At 40.7% G+C, this 20,672-nt stretch overlaps 3 protein-coding genes across 5 annotated transcripts in view; 2 read left to right on the top strand and 1 right to left on the bottom strand.

Annotated features, from left to right (window-relative positions):
• The window catches only part of relt (RELT TNF receptor), a 33,052-nt gene extending 29,404 nt beyond the window's left edge, over positions 1–3,648 (top strand). The window contains exons 10-11 of one of the 2 annotated variants that reach the window (XM_080888619.1): positions 1,287–1,415; positions 1,635–3,648. In XM_080888619.1, coding sequence (XP_080744745.1) covers positions 1,287–1,415; positions 1,635–1,638 — 133 coding nt within the window. In that variant the 3' untranslated portion in view covers positions 1,639–3,648. The remainder of the gene's footprint in view (positions 1–1,286; positions 1,416–1,634) is intronic. The other variant, XM_080888618.1, reaches the window with a different exon arrangement.
• On the bottom strand, positions 16–8,334 carry LOC308400716 (P2Y purinoceptor 2-like). 2 transcript variants are annotated; one of them, XM_080888621.1, is made up of 6 exons: positions 8,126–8,334; positions 6,616–6,969; positions 5,752–5,920; positions 5,163–5,508; positions 4,854–5,079; positions 16–317 (listed from the first exon to the last, which is right to left on the bottom strand). In XM_080888621.1, the coding sequence occupies exons 2-5, from the start codon at positions 6,950–6,952 to the stop codon at positions 4,885–4,887; spliced, it is 1,047 nt and encodes a 348-aa protein (XP_080744747.1). In that variant the 5' UTR covers positions 6,953–6,969; positions 8,126–8,334; the 3' UTR covers positions 16–317; positions 4,854–4,884. The 2 variants fall into 2 exon arrangements, with proteins under 2 accessions (XP_080744747.1, XP_080744746.1); XM_080888620.1 differs by lacking the exon at positions 16–317 and having other exon boundaries at positions 4,135–5,079.
• A 4,613-nt stretch (positions 8,335–12,947) lies between these two features.
• fchsd2 (FCH and double SH3 domains 2) overlaps positions 12,948–20,672 on the top strand; it is a 96,083-nt gene continuing 88,358 nt past the window's right edge. The window contains exons 1-2 of the mRNA XM_080889750.1: positions 12,948–13,289; positions 17,377–17,474. Coding sequence (XP_080745876.1) covers positions 13,269–13,289; positions 17,377–17,474 — 119 coding nt within the window. The 5' untranslated portion in view covers positions 12,948–13,268. The remainder of the gene's footprint in view (positions 13,290–17,376; positions 17,475–20,672) is intronic.

Below are 20,672 nucleotides of genomic sequence, written 5' to 3'. Positions count from 1 at the left end.
TATAACACTTTACTAAATACATGTAGCTGGGTGCTGTTCACAGGCTTCACTTTGACATAGTTAAACTTTCCTGTAGCATTTAAATTTTTGTTTGCTGTTACTGAAAGTACCCAGCATCACTGACAATAATAGTATTGCTGGTTTTTACTGAGGTCATGGATTTGAATTGTATACCACCACCTATACAGTTGCACCAGCAAAAATAAATGAGCTCTCACTTGTTACATCACAGCGGCGATTTTCCAGGGTCGGTGTAATCGAGTGGCGTGAAGGAGGTGGAGAGGACTCAGAGGCAGGCAGGGTTGTGAAAGAGGAGCCTTTATTGTCAGAAAACAAAGTTCAAACAACAGGACAAGTTAACACGGAAGATATCTTGACTGAGGACACAGGAAAAGGCAGGACTATAGGTACACACAGGGGACTGATTGCACAACAGGACGCAGAGCACAGGGATTCAATCAGCAGTGGGTGAAAACAATGAAGGTGGGCTGGAAAATCACAGAAAGTAACCATGACGATGCACAAGAGAAACACACTTAAATACACTTAAAAAGGCACGAAGACTAATTATGCAGTTGATTAGTCCAAAAAAATGAACCCCTACCTCCTTTTTCTAACTACTTTTCTTTGACCTGCATGGAACGCATCAAGAGGTGAAGGGAAGGTATCAAGGAGAATTTATGAGGACAGAGGAGAAGAGAAGGGCAGTGCTCAGAAAATCCAACTGCACTTACATTAGACTCCTTAACAATGGGATGTCTGTGGTTTTTTGAATTACAATGGACTAAAAAAGAAGGCACCTTTGAATTCATCCCAAAATGTTCTCACTGTGTTATTCCATTTTTTGCTGGAGAGATGTTCCAGTGTAACTTCAGAGGCTTTCCTACATTCACAATTTATCCAGTTCTGGGTGTTTGTGGTTTGGGTTGAGGAAGGTGAGGGGGAGCCTATCTCAGTTGATCCCAAGTAAAAATTGAATTAACTGGAGACAAAGTCAGAGAGTCAAGGCTGAGATGGTTTGAACATGTGCACAGGAGTGATAGTGGATATATGGCAGGAGGAAAAGAGGAAGACTACAGAGAAGAATCAGGGATTTAGTAAAGGAGGAGATGGTGTGACAATTCTGCTGTTTAAATTTGAGAACACCTGTGTGCACCTTTGTACTGTGTTCACTAACATTTACATAACACACAGGAGGACACAGGTACTAACGCGCAGACAAGGCAATGTCATAATAGGGTTGTTTTCTGAATGTAATAATGGTTATGTTATATGTTGATTCACAGATTTCAAGTTGCTCAGATCCCGGAGCAGAAGCCATGCACAGTGGAGACCAAGAGAGCATCCCAGGAGCAAAGGAACTCCTTCTTCGGTGGGAAGTCCTTCTCCTTGTCTTCCTCATCTGGCATCCGGAGGTAGGAACTCCAAACACAGCAAGAAGTTTTGGCCTCTCTTTCTATCCATGCTGTTTCTTTCTGTTTCATTTCCTCTGTGCACTGCCAGCACTTGAAGACTGTACTGACCAGCGACTGATGTAGTCTTGACAATTGGTTAGATTTAGTCAAATCAAATTGAGATTTATTTAAAATGACAAAAATATCATAATTAATTTTGTTTTTCATTCATGTTTGCAGGTGAAGGGACGATATTGCTACCTCGCTGAAGATGACCTCATTCACCGGCGACGGCTTGACCCGCTGACACCAAGGGTGTTTTATTTAGTTGACTGACACCGATAAACCACAACCACCTGCTGCTGGAAGTAGTTGTTTCTAATAATGCAATAATAGGAATATAACTGTATTTATTATTACATAGGCAGGTTATTGTATTTTAGACGTATCGGATGCCGCATCAGAGGCACCACAGCTACATCCGAACAGAAACGGGTCGCGAGACATGCAAGGACAGAGCGGTTAACAATAACTAACACTAGAAAGAGGGAAGCGTGTATTATACACAAATGCACTCCCGGACTTTTTTTTTTTTTTAAAAAGGAGTGCTTCCATTTAAAAAAAAGAAAAAACAAAACAACAAAAATAATAATAATTTATAAGAATGCACCATAAAAAACAGAAAATCTCCACCTATCAGCCTGTGGTTTGCAACATCAATGAGCATATGAGTTTTTTAGCACCACAGTTGGCTAATAAGCCAAATAAAAATAAGAAATCTGGATCATTTGACACTTCATTATTTAAAAAAAGGTATGTTTTAATTTTATTTTAATGTTATATGTTTAAATAATTAAATATAAGTAATTTTGCTGACACCAAAACTGAGGAGGTTTCAGACCTCACTTGCTCACTCAGTTAAAACCTTTTAGAGTAAAAAATAAAACCAAATAAAAATGGCGAGATTTACATTTTCGGGATGTACCGATTTTTCTTTAAGAGGGGCACCTCAGGCTATATCGGAGCATTTTTAATGACGCCGCAGCCCATTGGCTCATTCCCAGCTGCTGTCGTCATTAGAGTGAAAGAGTAGTTACAGGGGTGGGTCTCGCTTTTGTAGAAGAAAACATGTAAATAAACATGTACATATGTAAATATGGGTGGGTTTAGACAAACATGGCGTTTTGTAATTTTAAAGTATGCATGAGGTGATACGTTAGATCCCTTATAATGGGAAAGACAACTGCACTGCACCAGCGAGTGACATTTGTGGTTTATCATTTTAAAAAAAGGAAAAAGTTAGAAAAAAACCCAGCAAATGCTACCACACTACCATGCATAAGCCCGAAGGCTGAAGTGCAGCATAAGTTTAACATGATATTTGTTATTTTTCTATCATTTGGGTGCAACATCTCAGTGCTTTTTCCTTCAGCTGTTACAGTTTCCTCTTCTATTCATGAAAACACTCTATAGCTATGCAATCTTCAAAATTCAAAGAAACCACTTCTATAAACACACACACACAGACACACACGCACATATTTATTTATTTTTTTTATTTTATAGTTTAATTCAATAAACCCACCAGTGGCTGCAGAGAATTAGCGGTTTAAATGCCTCAGTCATGCGAGCTCAGTTGGCTTTAGTTTACATCCTCCTGGGTTTTCAAGCGTGTACTATAATGATAGAGGCTTTTTTTAACTGCTCATTTTCATATTTTCTTATTATGTTGTGACAAGGAATATGACAGTATGTCTGGAGGGAAGGGTATTTATTGACTGCGTTACATGTTTTCTTTTGATTTGTTTTTAGTAACTTTCTCACTCAGACTACAGTTATCATGAAACGTATTCAAGCTGAAGTGTTGCTGAAAAGAGGGAAGGATTTAAATATTCATCTCATCAGCTTGCATGCATTTATATAATATTGCAGTTTTTTCCCTGTATGATGTTTTTACTTTTAAAATAAAGAGGTATTTTAAATGCTATCTGGTTTGGTGTTGCACTGCTGTGTGGCTTTGTGGTGTCTGGAGTTGGTGAGTATGTGAGACTTGAGATTTGTGTGAGGCTAGATTATAAAATGGCAAAATATTTGATGGGATTGCTTGAACCATGATGAACTTGTGGGGGGTTGTCACCCCCTAGTGGTTCACTGTAGATTAAAGGGATACTTGAGTCTGTACTGTTGTACGTTACTATAAATTCCCTTCTTTTCCTATGGCTCCTTGATTTAAAAAAATTATGGACACACATGGATTTAAATTAGAAGAAAAACATCCATCCAGCCATCCATCCATCCATCCATCCATCCATCTTGCCCTATCCCAGCTGCCATAGGCCGAAAGGTGGGGTTAATCCTCGATAGGTTGCCAGTTACCACATTTTAAAAATGTCTTCTTCTTTACTACATGATTTTTACATCCTTCACATTTGTGACATGTGTTTTTCTCCGGGACATCGAGAACAAGCCTTAAATTTGCAGTGAGGTTGACCCTTGCAGGGAACACACGCATTCCTGTCTTTCATGTCAGAACAACGCTCACAGTAGAAAACCTATTAGTTCTTATACAAACATCAGGTGCTGGAAATTACTCATAAAATCAATTCTCTAAGCACACAGCTGTGATACGCCACGTAGTTTTCTATTTTCATAAATACACTATCTTTATACCCTATACATCCAAAGGCATTTAATGCATTAAGTCAGAAATCAAATACAATATAGACATTTATTTCTAATCTTCAGTCATCATAAATCTCCTTTGTCCTGATTTGCAGTATTTTAACAATAAAACGAAACTTCAGGTTTTTCCCTTTAATTTGCTCTCACTAGGATTCTTAGCAAAAAGAAAACAAAAAATAGTATCTATAACAAAATATCTGTCTTGAAGTAAAATTAACATCTCAGAAGTGTTGCACCTGCTAAACTAACGACTGGTGCAAATTTAAGATTGAAAAGTGCTCTCTTGAAGAGATCTCATCTGTCATGCAATACTGTGTGTCTATGTAGGTTTTGAACCATCCAGGTGGCAGTAGCTTTGAGTACTTCTTTTTAGGTTCTTCTGTTCAAAAAAACTAATGGGAAGTCCCACTGGTGCTGTCACTTTGGTGGTGGTCCTGAGAGTCATTAACCTTCCTGCAATCATGTTTAATTCAATTCAACTTAAGTGAATATTATTTATATTGAACTAAAACAACAGTTGCCTCGAAGTGCTTTATATTTTAAGGTAAAAACTCTACATTAAAACACACAAAACAACAACAACAATAAAATGACCCACATGGGAAGAAAAAACTTCCTTTTAACAGGAAGAAAACCTCAGAGCAGCGCCAGGCTCTGGGAGGGGCGGCTATCTGCCCCGACCAGTTGGGGGTGAGGGGAGGGAGACAGGACGAAAAACACAGTGTGGAAGAGAGTGGTAGATAAACATGCGAGTCTTTAACAGTCTGTTACTCTTACACAAGCCCAGGTGGCAAACAGTCACATGGTGTTAGTGTTGTGCTGTCAAGTTTTGGATTCCACTGTTTGCTTTTGGTGGCGGCAGTTTGCGCTTCTTAGTGAGATTGCTGCGGGCATCCTGCCCTGCCAGGAAGTAAAGGATGGGGTCCACGCAGCTGTTGGCACTGGCCAAAGGTCGTGTAATCTTGTAGGCCACACTGGAGGCTTCCACCAAGCTGCAGCTGATCTGGTGAATGGATGCAAATGTCATTCAGCGATCTTTTAGAGTCATCATAACATGTTTATTATTAAAGAAGTGCTTGTCCTCACCTGTGCTGGATTCACCTGCCTCATGTATCTAAAAAAGTAGTAAAGACTCCTGGTGAGGTGGAAAGGGAGGAAACACAGCATGAACGCTGCCAGCACGATGATGATCATCTTTACTGACTTCTGTTTGGACCTCTGGGCTGTTAAGCCTCCTCTTTCCTCTTCGGTTCTTGCTCCAGACCCCCAGCCAGTATCTAGAAGCTTTCTCACCATCAGGCCGTAGCAAACCATCACCACCATGAAGGGTAAGACGAACATGAGCACTGATACGACTGAGCTGTACACCAGGAAGTCATCGAAAAGCTCTGGACTGGTGGTGTCGTGGCAGATTCGCTCGGTGTTCACGTCCCTTACAGAGCAGATAACAGATTGCATTTGTTTCGGATCTTTAAACGGCACTCCCCCTGTCTGGCACTCAACCTGAGTAAAAGCTTGGCTGTTCTTTTAAGTGTGTCCCATTAGGGTCACCTAAGATAAGCACAGTACAAAACTGGTGTGCCACAAAAGTCGATAGTCCACACTTAAATGCAATTAGAGACACTTTCACAAAATAAACGAAGACAGAGAAATAAAGTTACAAACATTTAATCACCTAGTTCTTGAAAAGTAGAGAATAGGAGCCTGGCAGAATAACACACAGGCCCACACTGCCACAGACACCAGCCGGGCCTGGCGGGCGCTGACCCAGTTGAGGGAGCGGACCGGATAGCAGATACCAACGAACCGATGCAGGCTGATGCAGGACAGGAACAGGATGGAACCTGTCAGAGAGGGAAAAATGAATGCTTAGCATGCCTTTTTCATAGACTAATAATTATTAGTATTACTGTGTAATTCTTTGTATTAACTAATAGATCATAAAAAAACAAAACAAAACAAAAAAATTGTAACCTGTGGTTTGCACCTTGTTTGTAAACCCTCAGTGTTTATGTTCATGAAGGCGTCTCTTGCGTGTATAATGATATTCCTACCACTTAAGGCATTTTTTTTTTGACTTGGTTAGATGATGTGAAGTTGATTTTCTTAACAATGGAAATAATTCTGTGATCATCCACTCAGTTATTCATTTGGCTTCGCTGAGCTGACGACTGCATTTGGGCCCTCCTAAAGCTTTGTGTTTCTCTCTTATTTATTTCGGGTTTATTTGGGTTTTTCAGCCCAATATTGGCCTCTCTGAATTGCACTGACATCTAAGATTATGATGTAAACCTATAAAATACATCAAGGGAACGGCCCTCCCTCAGCCATGAGACTGCTCATCTGAATTAAAGCTGAAAGTCTCCACACACACACACACACACACACACTGTATTTCACACCTTATTGCATCATACTGCACTGACAAATAATGCATACTGTATTGCAGCATATTATCTTGCAAAGCTGTTGCTCTACAATAAGTCAAGCTCAGCTTTTGTACTGCGCTGTGTGAGTTTGTAGCTTTCCACAACTGTACCGTATAAATTGGCATAAAACAGGAAGCGTATAAGCTTGCAGAAGGGTTCGCTGAACGGCCAGTCGTTCTTGTCGGCGTAGTAGTAGATGAGGAATGGCAGCGTGAAGATGTACAGGGTGTCACACACTGTCAGGTTGAACATATAAATGGTCGAGGGCTTCCAGCGCTTGGTGTGGAACACAATCACATACAACGCAGTGGCGTTCAGCGCTAGGCCAATCACAAACACCAGGGTGTAGCTGACAGGGAGGAGGATATATTTAAAATCATCATTGAACTGACAGTAGCTGGCACTGAAATTGGTTTGGTTGGTCTTGTTGTTGTCAACGCTGGCCATCTTGATGCTGAGAAGACCTGAGGGGAAAATTGTAGAAAGGAATGAATTAGTTATCTATCTATCTATCTATCTATCTATCTATCTATCTATCTATCTATCTATCTATCTATCTATCTATCTATCTATCTATCTATCTATCTATCTATCTATCTATCTATCTATCTATCTATCTATCTATCTATCGAGAAAAAAACTATTAGGCACAAAGGACAAAGAAAATGGTTGTGATTAGAAGGATATGACATCAGTTAAAGAGGCCCTGAATCATTTGCTTTGGCATGCTTCAACAGCACAGTCCAGCATATCATGCCATACCAAGTATAGGCAAATAGCCAATTGTGATTGCACAATCAAATTAATATAATCCAGCTTGACTCACTTCATTTCTGTAAAATGCACAAGGACATTTCACAGACATTAGTTGTTGCTTTCTTTAATTGTGGGTGAAAGAAGAGAAGGAGCTACTTAAAACCATAACTGATAATTAGACTCTCCTGAAGCTTTTTTTTCCATTCAAAAATATGAATCTCTGTGTAAGCGGTGGCTCTTAAACAGACAGTACAGTTCCTCCACCTGGCCTAAACAACACCGGGACACCTCTGAATAACATATCAGCGATGCAGTTTCAAAGTTTATTTCAGACACTGATTCACCAACTTATGTACCAACAACTTTTTTAGAAAATATCTGGTGCAGCTGTGGCCCATGGCGGATTAAAAAAAGCATGTTTTGTTTGGGCATGACAAAGTTGTCTAAAAAACCCTCCAGCTGCAAGCGGCAGAAACAGAGGAATAACTTTTTAACTCAAACCAGATTCAGCTTGGAGAGTTTCAGTGGCGTGAGCTGAACATTGCTGGCTCACACAAACTCGGGCCATTTTTCTGTTTATTTGACAAGCCCAAGTTCAGCCATGCAATACAATGGACAGAAAGAGCCTGAAGAAACAACATGCAACCTTATTAAATTCTCAGCTCACCGAGGAGTTAACCTGCAGCAGACCTTCCACCCCCTTCCTCTTTCTGATGTTGTTTTGCTCTCTCTGAACCTTTCGTTCTTCTCTCCTTTACTCTTCTAAACAGCCCTGTGTTAAATTTAATCGATAACAGACCCGAGCGTCCATATTTGTAGTTCCTAAGTTTTTGTGCATGCCATACCAAGTTGAGAAGAACTTACCTCTTCGGCAATAAATTCCTTTCTGCTATTTTCTGGTAAAACAGCCGTTCACAAATATCCCCCCCCCAAACAAACCCCAAACCCTAAAAAACATATAGCTTATGAAGTAAGTCACACTGTATGGGTGCTATTATCCTGACTATCCTGTCCAAAGTATCCTCACATTGTTGTTTGTGGTTGAATGTGTTCCTGGGAGACTGGAGGCAGTGAAAAAGTTGTGAAGACGTATGACTGTTTGACGAGTTGCGGCGTGTCCACAGTGAGCAAGCATCTGGGGCCTGAGGCTAATATGTTGCATATATTCAGTAAAACCAACAGACACCTCGAACTGGTTAAATATTTATGTTTCTCACTTTGGTAAACCTAGAAAGATATATATTTGAATTACTCTTAGTATTATTAAAATAAGAAGACAGTTTTTTTTAGCATGAAAAAAGGCCTTAAATCATCTTTTATTATTAGAGTAAGAAATTTGTAAAAATGTAAGCCTGTAAACTGATGACAACAGTAATAATAATAATAATCATCTTTATTTATAGATATAAGCTGCACTAGTAAAAGTATTTAGTTCACCAACAACTAAATGGGCATTTTGCTTAACATGCCACCCCCACCCCACCCCCCAAATTCCTTAGGAGAAGACATCAGAGGTGTGTCCAGAGGGAGGGTATGAGGTGGCACAAGCCTCAATCAGATTTGCCCTCACACCTAAGGCCTGATTTAGACTCCTGTGTGGAATCTTTGCAGAGACCACAACATAACCTACTTAAATGACAGACATTGTTGCTGGCGTACGTGCTTGTGCTGGTCCACTACGTGTTAAGTACCTTTTGGTCATGCCCCAGTGTTTTATATGGAGTTCCAGCCAATAGAAACAAATCATTTGAACTTATTTGAAAATTCCCTCGGGTCAGTTTTGATAGTATCAGCAATCACCCTCTATGAGTTTGATGATAATTGTGGGTCCTTGATAATGTGACTGTTATTCTTTTACTGGTAAATTCAAAAACTGTGGAGGAAAAATAGCCAGAAATGCACATGGGAAGTTGGCCATACTGAGGCTGAGTACAATAGTTCTGGGTTACGTTGATCTGACGTGTAGTTGAACTTATTCACTCGAAATTATTGCTTTTTTCTTTCCCGTGCTATTGTTTTCTGAAGTTTTGGTTAGGCTACTTGTTAGTGGCTCCATAGTGTCTGGGTTTACACATTTGCCTAACAAGTGAACGATCACTGTCTCAGTACCAGGAGGTTGTGTCAGGACATTTATCTGGTGTGAAAATCTGCCAAATCAAATATACAGAGCTGCTTCAGTTAGTTGGGCCATGCTATTAAAAAAGGTGTGTATGCCTATATTTCTTCAATCATTTTCAATGAAGCTGCCAGTGTGCAAACAAAAGTGCCCACTCCTTTGTCACTTTCCTGAATTAATTATTATAAATATGTAACAATTAACTAATAATGATCATGTAGCAAAGGGCATAAAACGTATTTCTCTCACACGCCACAATAATGGTTGTTAACCTGTGAAACTAACGATTTTTTGGATTTTGCATTAACAACAAGGGCTGTGGGCTGTGATGAAATGCACGCTGCTGAGCTTTGTTCTAATCTTAACTTTAGTTTAAGATTTAGGCGGTACACCACAGGGGGGCCAGCACACTGTATGCACACTTAAACACCAGTGGGAGCCACTCAGTAGAATAAAATTCCCCTGTTAACACACCGATTTCTTGTTTTCTTGTTTTATGGGCACAGACACATAACAATCTCTTACCTCGGTAAGGCCAAAGGAATGTATGTGCAGAAGCCAAATTATAAAATAAATCACAGATGAAAACAATCCTTGCAGGATCCTAACACAAAAATTACGATTCATAAGTGGGTGGCAGCCATTTTCCTCTGTTCCGCTGTCAAAAGCTTAGGTGTGAACATGAATGCGATTCCTCCGAGTGCGCGAATGTGTGTGAGAGTGTGTAGAAATATACGAGTGTGATAGGTGAGGAAGTGTGCTTAATGCCTCACCTGCTCCAGAAACTTTGTAAATGAATGATTACCTGTACCTTAACCTTGAACATAACACGTAGGAGGCAAGAAGTAAAACGCTCAATTCCTCTGAGCTAGTTTGTCTTTTCCTCTGTCTTCCAAGCCAGCGGGATGTTCTCGCGCTTCACTCAAGCTTAATTCATAACAGCAAAGGGAACCCAAAAGTTCAGAGACGCCATTTATCCTGTTTCTCCTGCTTGAAGAGTGTGAAAACTTTCCTTCTTTCTTGGTTAATAAGATCTATCATATCAGAGCAAATATGACCCGTCCTTTGGGCCGATGTCTTTGATATGATCTCGTCAGCAAACCCTCTTCTTGCCCACTTGACATTTTACCAACCTCACATGGTGAAGCTGTTCAAACAGGTCATTTACACCTCTGGGCTGTGTTGTTCTCGGGATAGTTAACAACTCTTTAACCTCTGGCTGTGTCCCCTTCACAATTTAAACAGGCTGTTATCCACCCTCTTTTTCAAAAGCCCAATGCTGGCCCTTCAAAAAGGCCTTTTAGCACTACACTTCTAGGACTGCTGAAGGTAGTCAACTGCTGAAAAACAATTTGGATAAATTCAGTTTGATTCACTCTACTGAAACAGCTGTTTGTAGAGTTTCAAATTATATTTTAAAACATGGAGATGGAGGTGAAGTTCTGATAGGTCTGTCTGCTGCCTCTGACATGGTTGATCTGGGTATCTTCTGAGATAAGGCGGTATCTTCTGCCGCCTTATCTCGCGGTGTTACCTAAAGCTTGGGTAACACCTTTATATTTTATTCTATTGCACACATCTCATACATGCCATTCAAACCCCAGAATGTAAACAAATAAAACCATCTGTTCTTCAGAACAATCAGTTGTCACACACACAAAAAACCCTGACACTCTTATGTGTGCCCCTAACAACATTAACTCTATTAATCTTCAGTACTCCATGAGAGATCCTGGTGTTCCTTTTAGAGGAGGGTTCAGTTTTGATGAGCATGTCTTGTTAAAACTTGTTTTTTTTAATCATCTGCAGAACATTGCTCTTTAAAAATGTACCGTGTCTCAGTGTGAAATGGAAATGACTATACACGCTTTTGTGTCATCGCGTCCTCGATCACCCATTATTCATTATTCATTCGCCTGAGTAAATCATCTCTGTGTTGCTTCCAGCAGGTCCAGAATACAAAGCTTCTCACCAGGTCCTATAAAAGCCCACATGTGACGCTGATTTTATCCCATTTAGACTTGTTCCACATAAACTTTAAGGTTCAATTTAAGATTTCTGTGATCCTTGGCTATATGCTTCCTGGTGAATTAATACATCTATACATGACTACTGGGTCTCTGAGGTCAGCTGGTTAGTGGTTGTTGGTGGTATCTACAGTAGGTCTAGGTACAAAAGTACAAAAGGAGACTTTGCTTTAAAGTTGTGGCTCCCAAGTTGTGGAACTGGCTTCCAGTGGACTAAGATCTGTGGACACTGTTGATGGCATTAAAAAGGAAGCATAAGACCGACCTGCGTAGACTTGCTTTTATTTAGTTTTACCTATTTATTCCATTAATCACTGTATCTTTTTTTTTTATGGGAAGCTTACTTACTTTCCCAAAAGCTGGACAACTACACAGTTTGACAGGGGTGTGAGCAGAGTGACATGCAATATTGCTTCATGGTGAAGATTTTTGGGTGATTTCTAGTCTCATGTTGCAGAGGCCACCCTGAAAAATAAAGCTAACACAGCTGGCTGGAAGAAGTGATTCAAATGTGTGTCCAAGTACTTACAACCGTTTACAACCTGATCCCAGAAGAACAATGGTTCTTCATGTAAAGCTAAAGTTTATGATTTTTTTAATTAAATCTTCAAATTATTTTCTGAATTAATTGATTAATTGTGTAAAAAATGTCCAGCCCAGTTCCCCACTATCTTAAAATGACGTCTTGTTTTGTATGAAAAGCGGTCCATGACCCGAGATATAAACTGTGTTATAACGGAAGACCCAGAAATGCAGCAGATTCCTGCATTTGGCCGATTTTTAACCACGAGCAATGACGCCTAATAAAAGCATATGCTACGGGCTGCATGCATGCATTCATACTTGCGGGTGCTGTGATACCAGCTGCAGCTGATGCCAACCCTTGACAAGACTTTTATCACCGTTCCCCAGGAGCAATGAACCCAGTGACCCTATTTTACTCTGTCTGCCACCTGATTTTCTATAGATTTTTTGACGTGCGCCATAATCTACATAATAATAGTGAGTAATCGTGTGGATTAGACGCTTTTTAGGACTCCCTAGCCAAGAAATAATAGGTCATATGCAAAAACGTTTTAAATAACTTGTATATGTAATTTGTCTATTTATTTATTTGAAACAAAATCCCGTTTTTATTCCTACTCCACCATTGATTGAATGCGGTTTCTTGTTGCTATGCAGGTCTGCGGGACTCTGCCTCCTGCGCTTCCCCCTATAAGCAAGCTGGAGCGGCTGTAAAAAAAAACAATGAATAAATAAATAAAACATTTAAAAATCTTTTTTCCGACTTATATGCTTTAAGACAACTTTACTTATATTTTACCGCCAGCACAGGGCGAGAACGAGCAAACAAAAAGATTATCTCTTCCCGTCCTGATGGCCGTCTTTCATTAATGAGGCACGGGAGCTGTCCTGCTCTTCCCCGCACGGTGGAGCCCTTGAGCTGAGTTGCTGATGGGGTTCCCCGTTAATATCTTCCTCATCCCTTCCCTCTGCTTTTTCTTCTCCGCCTGTTTGCCTCCCCCTCTCCTGCTCACAAGAGTACAGTAACACACCAGTCCTGTCGTAGTGGCAGCAGCCGACACAAGCGTGTCCGGTCTCTCCTCGCAGCTCCAGTTTCTGCTCTGCATATAAACTAGCCATTTATCATCAGTCATGGCCGCCGGAGTACAAATTTAACTCCCGTCTTTCCTCCCTGTGGTTCGGAGGGGAGGCTTTTTTCTTTCTTTTTGTTAGTGTTTGTTTCAGGAAGCAAGAGGGGGGGAAAAACATAGAAATATTAGTGCCACACACTGATTTGGATATCCTCTCGGAATTACAATACATCTCACAAGGGAAATACCATTCATGTCAATACTTCAACATGCAGCCGCCGCCGAGGAAGGTGAGTCCGTTATGTTTTTAGTAGGGCTGTGCAGACAATGACAGGCAGATAACAGTGTTGTAAGCTCACGGTTGGACAGCCACGACAAAAAGCTTCCGGTAAAAATAAATAAATAAATACAAAAAAATAAATAAATAAAGGCTAAATTAAAGGGGAGGTCGGAAAGACCCTCGCTAGCCAACATTAGCAAGGACGGCTAGCTGGGTTAGTTGTGAACGTTATTAATGTGCATCTGTCCAGCCGCTGCAGCAGCGTGACCCTCACACGTCAAATAACGTTAGCTAGAAAGCGCTAGGTGGGCTACCGTGAGGCACAAAGCACGACTAAACGGGATTCAGGGGGAGAGACGTGCAGCAGGAATAGGAATAACTTCAAATATGAGCAGTGCTTTTAGCGTTGTGGCCAGTGAGGTGGTTGTTTTTGTTAAAATGTGGACGCTGTGGAAATATGACAACAACCCGCAACCCCCCCTCCACTCCACTCTACTCCACTCTCCTGCCCCAGACAGCACAACAAAAGATTTCGTCTTTTGTGATGATGTCTCAGAGAAAGACCTTCATCAGTCCGTGCAGGGGTCACTGAAGGCAGAGCTGACAAAAAGCCGAGCATACCGAGGAAGGCGTGCAGCCAGAGCCACGCTGACTTACTGGTTCTGTATGGGCTGAGAAAGGACGCCTAAAGCGTGCTGTGCAGTGTGTATGTGTGTATACACATGAGGGTGTGATGAAGTTTCTGGTCCACTGCTTTCTGTCTGTGTGTGTGTGTCCTCCTGAAATAGATGCACAAGAGCCAATTTCCCCACTGTGAAGCTCCGCATCAGATTTCTCTTAATTACCACGTATTCCCTCTGTGCCACACACACACACACACACACACACACACACACACACACACACACACACACACACACACACACTGTGGCCTCGGACATGCCATATCATGCCTTTAAACCACACACCTTGACTGAGGCTGTACACACTGCTTTCCTGAACCTCCTGTTAAAATTTTTCCAGAATAAAAGCATAATTTACAAATAAATGAATAAAAAATACTCGTGAGTTACCCACTGGCAATAGCGCCGCTACCCTCAGTGTGCACTCAGCCCACAGCATCTCTGCTAGACTGTTGGATGCTAATAATTTCTCTCCCAGTGCGGCACATACAGCCCCTTAAGTGTTCTGTCTGTGTCTCAGCACATCTGCTAACAAACATGGAGTCATTTCGGCTCTCTTTTATTCGCCTTATGTGGCTTAAATTAAAGAGGCCTGACAAAGGCAATGCAGTGTCTGCCTATCTAGCTTTAAATCCATAGGTTCGAGAGTGGGTGTGGACGCTGAGGAAGTGTCTCTGTTTTGTGGATTTAAAGAATTGGTTAGAACTGGGCAAATTTAGCTGAGCCTGTGAAATTTCAGGCTACACAAGTGTTTTGCAGATGCTTGATTTTGGGGTGAACTTGAACTCTTTAAATTGACATTAACTGCATCAACGGATGGCATTGAATCTTAAGTTTAATTAGTGAAAGCATCTTTGCATCTTTAGACTGGATACATATCAGACAGGGTGTGTGTGTATTGGTATACATGCTTCATTACTGGGGTGAATCTGACATCCTCACATGTGCTTGAAGGTATGTTTGATTTGGCGGAGATCCTATGCCGGATGCCCTTCCTGACACAACCCTCCCCTTTTATCTTCTGCCTTATTTTAAGGCAGAAGGAAATAGGAAGACCACCGAGAAGGTTAATGGTTGTAGTGGAGGGGGATGCAGCCAAAAGACAAACAATTTAAACTCCTCTTGATATTGTTATCTCACAGTCGGGGATGTTTACGCCATATCTCTTCCTCTTTCCATTTTTGTTATTCATAATTTTCACATTTGCCCTTATTTGACATCTTCTTTTTCATTTTGTAACCCCCGCCCCATCTCTCTATCTCTCTGTCACCATTCCCCTCCTCTCGCCATCCTCTGGGGTTGCCACTGAGTGATAGAAGGTGAAATCAAGTGAAGAAATTTTGCCCTGATTGTAATGAACCACTCCCTCCTTATCTTCAAAGGCACAGCACATGAAAGAAAGGAGCTGTGCTGTGTTTGTGTGTTGGTGTGTGTGCCAGTGTAGTGTGTGTGGCATGTTGTTGATTGTTTTGTCTAGAACAGTCGTGAATTTGCCCACTGTTACTCTGGTGAATAGCCGATGGAATTCACCCGACAATGCACAATGACCTTCACAGCGACTCTGTTGGCAGGAGATGTGTGTGTTTGTGTCTGTGTGTCTGTGTGCATGTCTCTTTTAGCATAAGATGTGTGAAGGAGCCTGGCCACTAAATTGAATTTGATGCACACAGCATCTTTATTAAACACTGCAGTTATGGGGGATGTTAAGAGTATTCTCAGTCACCTCTAACTGCAAAAAATCCCCATACCTGCCTCACTGAAGGTCTCACAAAACCCTGACGCCGACTTTTACATTGATGGGTCATGAGTGGGAGTGTATACAGTATATGTATGTGCTACTTACAGGTTACTTTAGAGTAGGACAGTTGATGGGCAGCTAGAGAATATAGTGCTTTTCAGTATACATCATTTTGAAATCAGTGTCACTCATATTTATTTTTGGCTAATGAAGGCTTCATGGCTTAGATTCAACAAGGTGCTGGAAACATTCCTCAGAGATTTTGGTCCACATGACATGACAGTGTCACACAGTTGCTGCAAAGTTGTCAGCTGCGCATCCACCACATCCCAAAGGTTCTCTATTGGATTGAAATCTGGTGACTATGGACGGCATTTGAGTACAGTGAACTCATTGTTATGTTCAAGAAGGCAGATTGAGATGATTTGAGCTTGTGACATGGTGTGTTAGCCTACTTGAAACAGCTGTTAGACGATTGGTACACTGGTCATAAAGGGATGGACTTGGTCAGCAACAATACTCAGGTTTGCAGTGCTTCTTTAAACAATTCTCATTTTGTACTAAGGGGCCAAAAATGTGCCAAGAAAATATCCTCCACACCATTAGACCACCAGCCTGAACTCCTTATACAAGGCAAGATGGATATATGCTTTCATGTTGTTTGTGAGGGAACAGTTTTTCCAACCTTCTGTTGTTGAACTTTGGTGAGCCTGCGCAAAATGTATCCCCAGTTTTCTGTTCATAGCTGACAGGAGTGGCACCTGCTGTGGTCAAGGTTGTTGCTTGTTCACAGATGCTCTTCTGCAGACCTTGGTTTTAACAAGTGGTTATTTGAGTTACAGCTGGAAGCTGTCTTGTTATTCTCCTCTGACCTCTGCCATCAACAAGGCAGACCGTTCTCTGTAAACCATAGAGAGGGTTGTTTGGGAAAATCCCAGCAGGTCAGCAGTTTCTGAAACACTTAGACTAACCTGTCCGGCACCAAAAGGATCTTTATTCCCCATTCTGCTGCTTGGTTTGAACTTCAGCTGGTCGTCTTGACCATGTATGCTTGTCTAAATGCACTGAGTTGCTGATGTGATCGACTAGTTATTTGCAGTAACAAGCAACTGACCAGGTTTACCCAATGAGGTGGCTGGTGAGGGCATATTTGTCCAGTTGTCCAAACAATTCTTAGTTTTTTGATTGAAACAAGTTACGTTAAAATATCACAAATTTTTAAAAGCAAATCTTTCTTTCTTTAAACAGTTTAATAGATCAGCAGATTATCTAAAAACACAAAATGAAATGCGCTCATGTTAAAAGATGTTTCTGTATTCAGTCTGTTACTTTGGGCAATTTCATGCAGCATTTAATCTAACGAAGGGTCAATGAGATGGAAATATTATGGATTGATATGGATCATTTATTGTTAACGTGCATTTATAACTTACAGCCAGGTAGAAGCTTTCGTCATTCAATGAACCCTTTTACAACCAGGAAAAGACAGCCATTTATGTCCTCTGCATTGGCCAAAATCACATCTAGGTTAATATGTAGTTACTGTTTTAATATATTGATATGTGAGGACTGATGATTTGTTGAAAGTTGGGCTTCATAGAGATCAATAACATGCCTGTGGAGCTGATGGATGAATAAATAACACATTTAATAACATGTCTTTTTGTTTCATCCAGGTCAAAGTGACACAGGAGCTGAAAAACACTCACACAGAGCAGATGACAAGACTGCACTTTAAACACCAGACCGAATGTGACCTGCTTGAGGACATGAGGTATGAACACGTTTCCGAGTCACATAGTTGTCTGTAGCATGAAGCAAGTGCGCTTAACAAATGGCAGATGACTTGAAATCTAGTCGTCGCTGCACAGCACGCTCACACGGACACAGCCGGAGAAAAGGAAAAAGGAGTGAGGGAGAAGAGAAAGAGGACGTGGACTGTCATATTCCAGTTTTTTGACAAGCAGAGAGGGTCAGGAGGATGACAAAGGAATTTCCTGCAGCCCGCTTCCTGCTTTCCAAGTGTTTCTTTCTTTCTTTTTTCTTTCTCACTTTCACCTTTTCCATATTCTCTCTGCAAAAACTCTCTGCAGTCTCTTCCCTCACTTTAATTTCTCTCTGTCGCTTTTCCTCCGATTATCATTTTGTCTGTCTCCATATATCCTCTTCAACTTAGCTCAGCCCTGTTTACTCGTGACATATGTGAGCTGGCAGTTTTCCCTTTTTGGATTAGGGAATAGGAGGAAGCCCTGGCTCCTTCACGTGCTCTCGTTTTCTGTGTTGACTAAGCATTGATTATTTATGACAGCGAACTATCATACTCTCTGTGTCTATGCTCCCATCCCGGTCTTTTGCTCTGTTTCTCATTTTCACACTTTCTCTGCCTGTTTTCTCTCCGAGACCTCCCTCCCCCCCTCTTTCCCTCCCTTTTTTCTCCCTCTTTCACTCTTGGGGGCAGCTCCAGCTGTTTGAGAACAGATTGGCTTGTTGCTGCTGGGTTTTGGAAAGCGAACAAGGCTCTGGTCTCACTTGTGGGAGCGCGGGAGAGCCAGTTAAGCATATGCAACCACGATGTGTTAGTTGTTTCAGTCGGTGAGGGATGAAGGTATGTGCCACTGGGTAAAAGGTTCCCAAATTGGCTTTGTCATCCTCGTCACTGAAAGATGCTGCCTGCAGTGTTTTCTCTCCATGTTGCTCTAGCCTTTAATGTTTTGTAATTATTTTTGATGACACATTCTCATGGTGGCAAAATCAGGAGCAGTGGGGTGGTGCAATGATTAGGGAAATTGGCTTGCGATTGGGAGTCCTGGGCTTAAGCCCCTGCAGCCACATGCATCTGCTTAGTCGATGTGTCCTTGAGCGAACCACTGTGGTCCCAGTCTTTTGGCTTTAGCCGATTTTGAAAGATTATTATAAAAGAGCAGAAGGGCTATCTGAATTTCACACCAGCAGCATAGTGTGATGAACGTATCCATTTCGTCAACCGACTTCAGCTCCCATTATGTTTGTCCGAACCAGCAGCCTAGTACCACAGGTGCTGAAAGGACAGCAGTTGGCTAAATTGCGAGTTGTCTTATGACAGGACTGAATCGCTCTATAGAGAAAATGTTTTTCAAGAAATAGTTTATGTGAAAGCGGAAATTGTTTATTTCTGTTATGCTTTTGCATCTTCTGGGTTGAAACCAACCATTAGAGCTGACATGTTCTGTCTAATATTGTTTGTTTCATGTTGGATGACGACACTGCACACACACCACCTCTCGTTGAGTAAATTAATAAAAACTTAATATAAACTCATTTGAAAAATAAAATAAATACATCCAAGTACCTTAATGAAGCATTTAGACAAACAACTTCATACAGCCTGTAAATGAACAAAAAAGTTAGGAATAACATATGCAGGGTGGCTAATATTACCTAGTATGGGCTCTGGGTCCAAATGCTATCCCGTAATTGAAGAGTTGGCATCCTTTAATATCAAAAGAGACATTTTCAAGCAATTTTTAATCTGAAAATTTGTGGTGGGGCTGCAAAACATATTTGAGCCTTACAATGAAGGTAACACAGCCTTTTAAATATGAATTAGCCTGTCAACATTACTAATAGGGTGTAAATAATTAATCCTTTAACACAAGTAATGGCTTTTTAGTGGGCTGCAGTTGCATTTTTGTTACAATATCATGTTTTTGTTACAAAACTCTGGAATGAAGTTTGTTTAAATTGTTTCCTTTTTTAAATCAGTTTTTTATTACAAAGAAAAAGGATCATTTGTGAAGCAGAGGAAGAGTATATCTTTTTGTATTTACTTTGCAAAGAGTAGTTATGAAGCTTTGCAGGCCACTGTGTTCCTGTGCAGATTAAATTAAAAGTAGCCTACTTTGAGAAGAGCTGTAACATCCAAAGCCTAATAGCTTTGAAGATATTAAAAAAAAAGATCAGGTTCAATTTTATTTTGTCTAAAGTCCAGCTGCAGATTAAGTAGTACCAGTAAGCCAGCAGTGTTGGTGGTAAATGCAATTAGGTTCGTCCATGGACCGTTTATGTGTATATATCCATCCTAAGGTTCAGCAAAGTAAGCTATGATGCAGGTTATTTAAGCATAAAAAGGACTATATAGGCAGCACATTTATACAAATGGAAAAAGGAGCTGCATGTCTATCTGGAGCTGCAGTTTGAGACTGCTGCACTAGTTAATACTAGTTAATAGAGAAAAAAGAAAAAGACTTAATGCAATAAATTGAAAACAGCTTCTTTTCCTTAACTTTACGGAATTTTAATTGAGGTGTTTTGTTGCATTTCAAGAAAGTGTATGAACAGTCTCATCCTATGAAGCCTTAGAAAACCAGAGAATAACATCTGTGCTTATCCTTTTTGACTCTTTAACCTCTTTGACTTGCTTTCAGTCTCATCAACATGATTTCATTAATCTCCACTGTTTCTTTGAGGAATGACCCAGCCTTTAAGCATCACTGTAACAGAGAATAGTGTTATAATCTTTTTTCCTGTTCACTTTTTACCTGAGAGATCTGTAAACATTACAGCTCTCACCAGGCTTCCAGGCAAAGCTCCATATGGCTCATCAGCATAAGCAACGCTGGGCACATGGCTCATTAACATATTATTACATATGCACATTACCAAAGATATTCTTCAGCCAATATTTACACACATCCGTGTGACAATAAATGTGCTTTTAGCAAATGATCTAACAGAACAGACCCTCAGTTAGACTGTATTTCAAGGCAAATGTGCTTTTCTGTTGTTGCTTAAATCTGACATCTTTTCTTTGGTTGTAGCTATGACCCATTGACTGATTTTCACATGCTGGTTTTTCCTTTTAATTTATTTGATTCTTTATCTAAGATTAATAATATTTCTCCCTGATTGTGTGTATTTGTGAGGCAAGAGTTAATTCTGATGTCAGCATGTCAAGTGGGTGCAGGGAGGACCATCGCACTGGGCTTTTGTGCTA

This window comes from Rhamphochromis sp. 'chilingali' (genome assembly GCF_963969265.1).
Source record: "Rhamphochromis sp. 'chilingali' genome assembly, chromosome: 8".
Taxonomy (NCBI): Eukaryota; Metazoa; Chordata; class Actinopteri; order Cichliformes; family Cichlidae; genus Rhamphochromis; species Rhamphochromis sp. 'chilingali'.
The sequence above is the reverse complement of the archived record's forward strand: the minus strand, read 5'-3'. Positions and strand labels throughout refer to the sequence as shown.

Excerpts from the sequence above, each read along its gene's own strand:
- LOC308400716 (XM_080888621.1), bottom strand. The coding sequence starts at position 6,952 with ATGGCCAGCGTTGACAACAACAAGACCAACCAAACCAATTTCAGTGCC. Across the intron at positions 5,921-6,615 it reads GTTTTATGCCAATTTATACG|GTTCCATCCTGTTCCTGTCC; the intron begins GTACAGTTGTGG and ends CCTCTCTGACAG. Across the intron at positions 5,080-5,162 it reads GGCAGGTGAATCCAGCACAG|ATCAGCTGCAGCTTGGTGGA; the intron begins GTGAGGACAAGC and ends TCCATTCACCAG.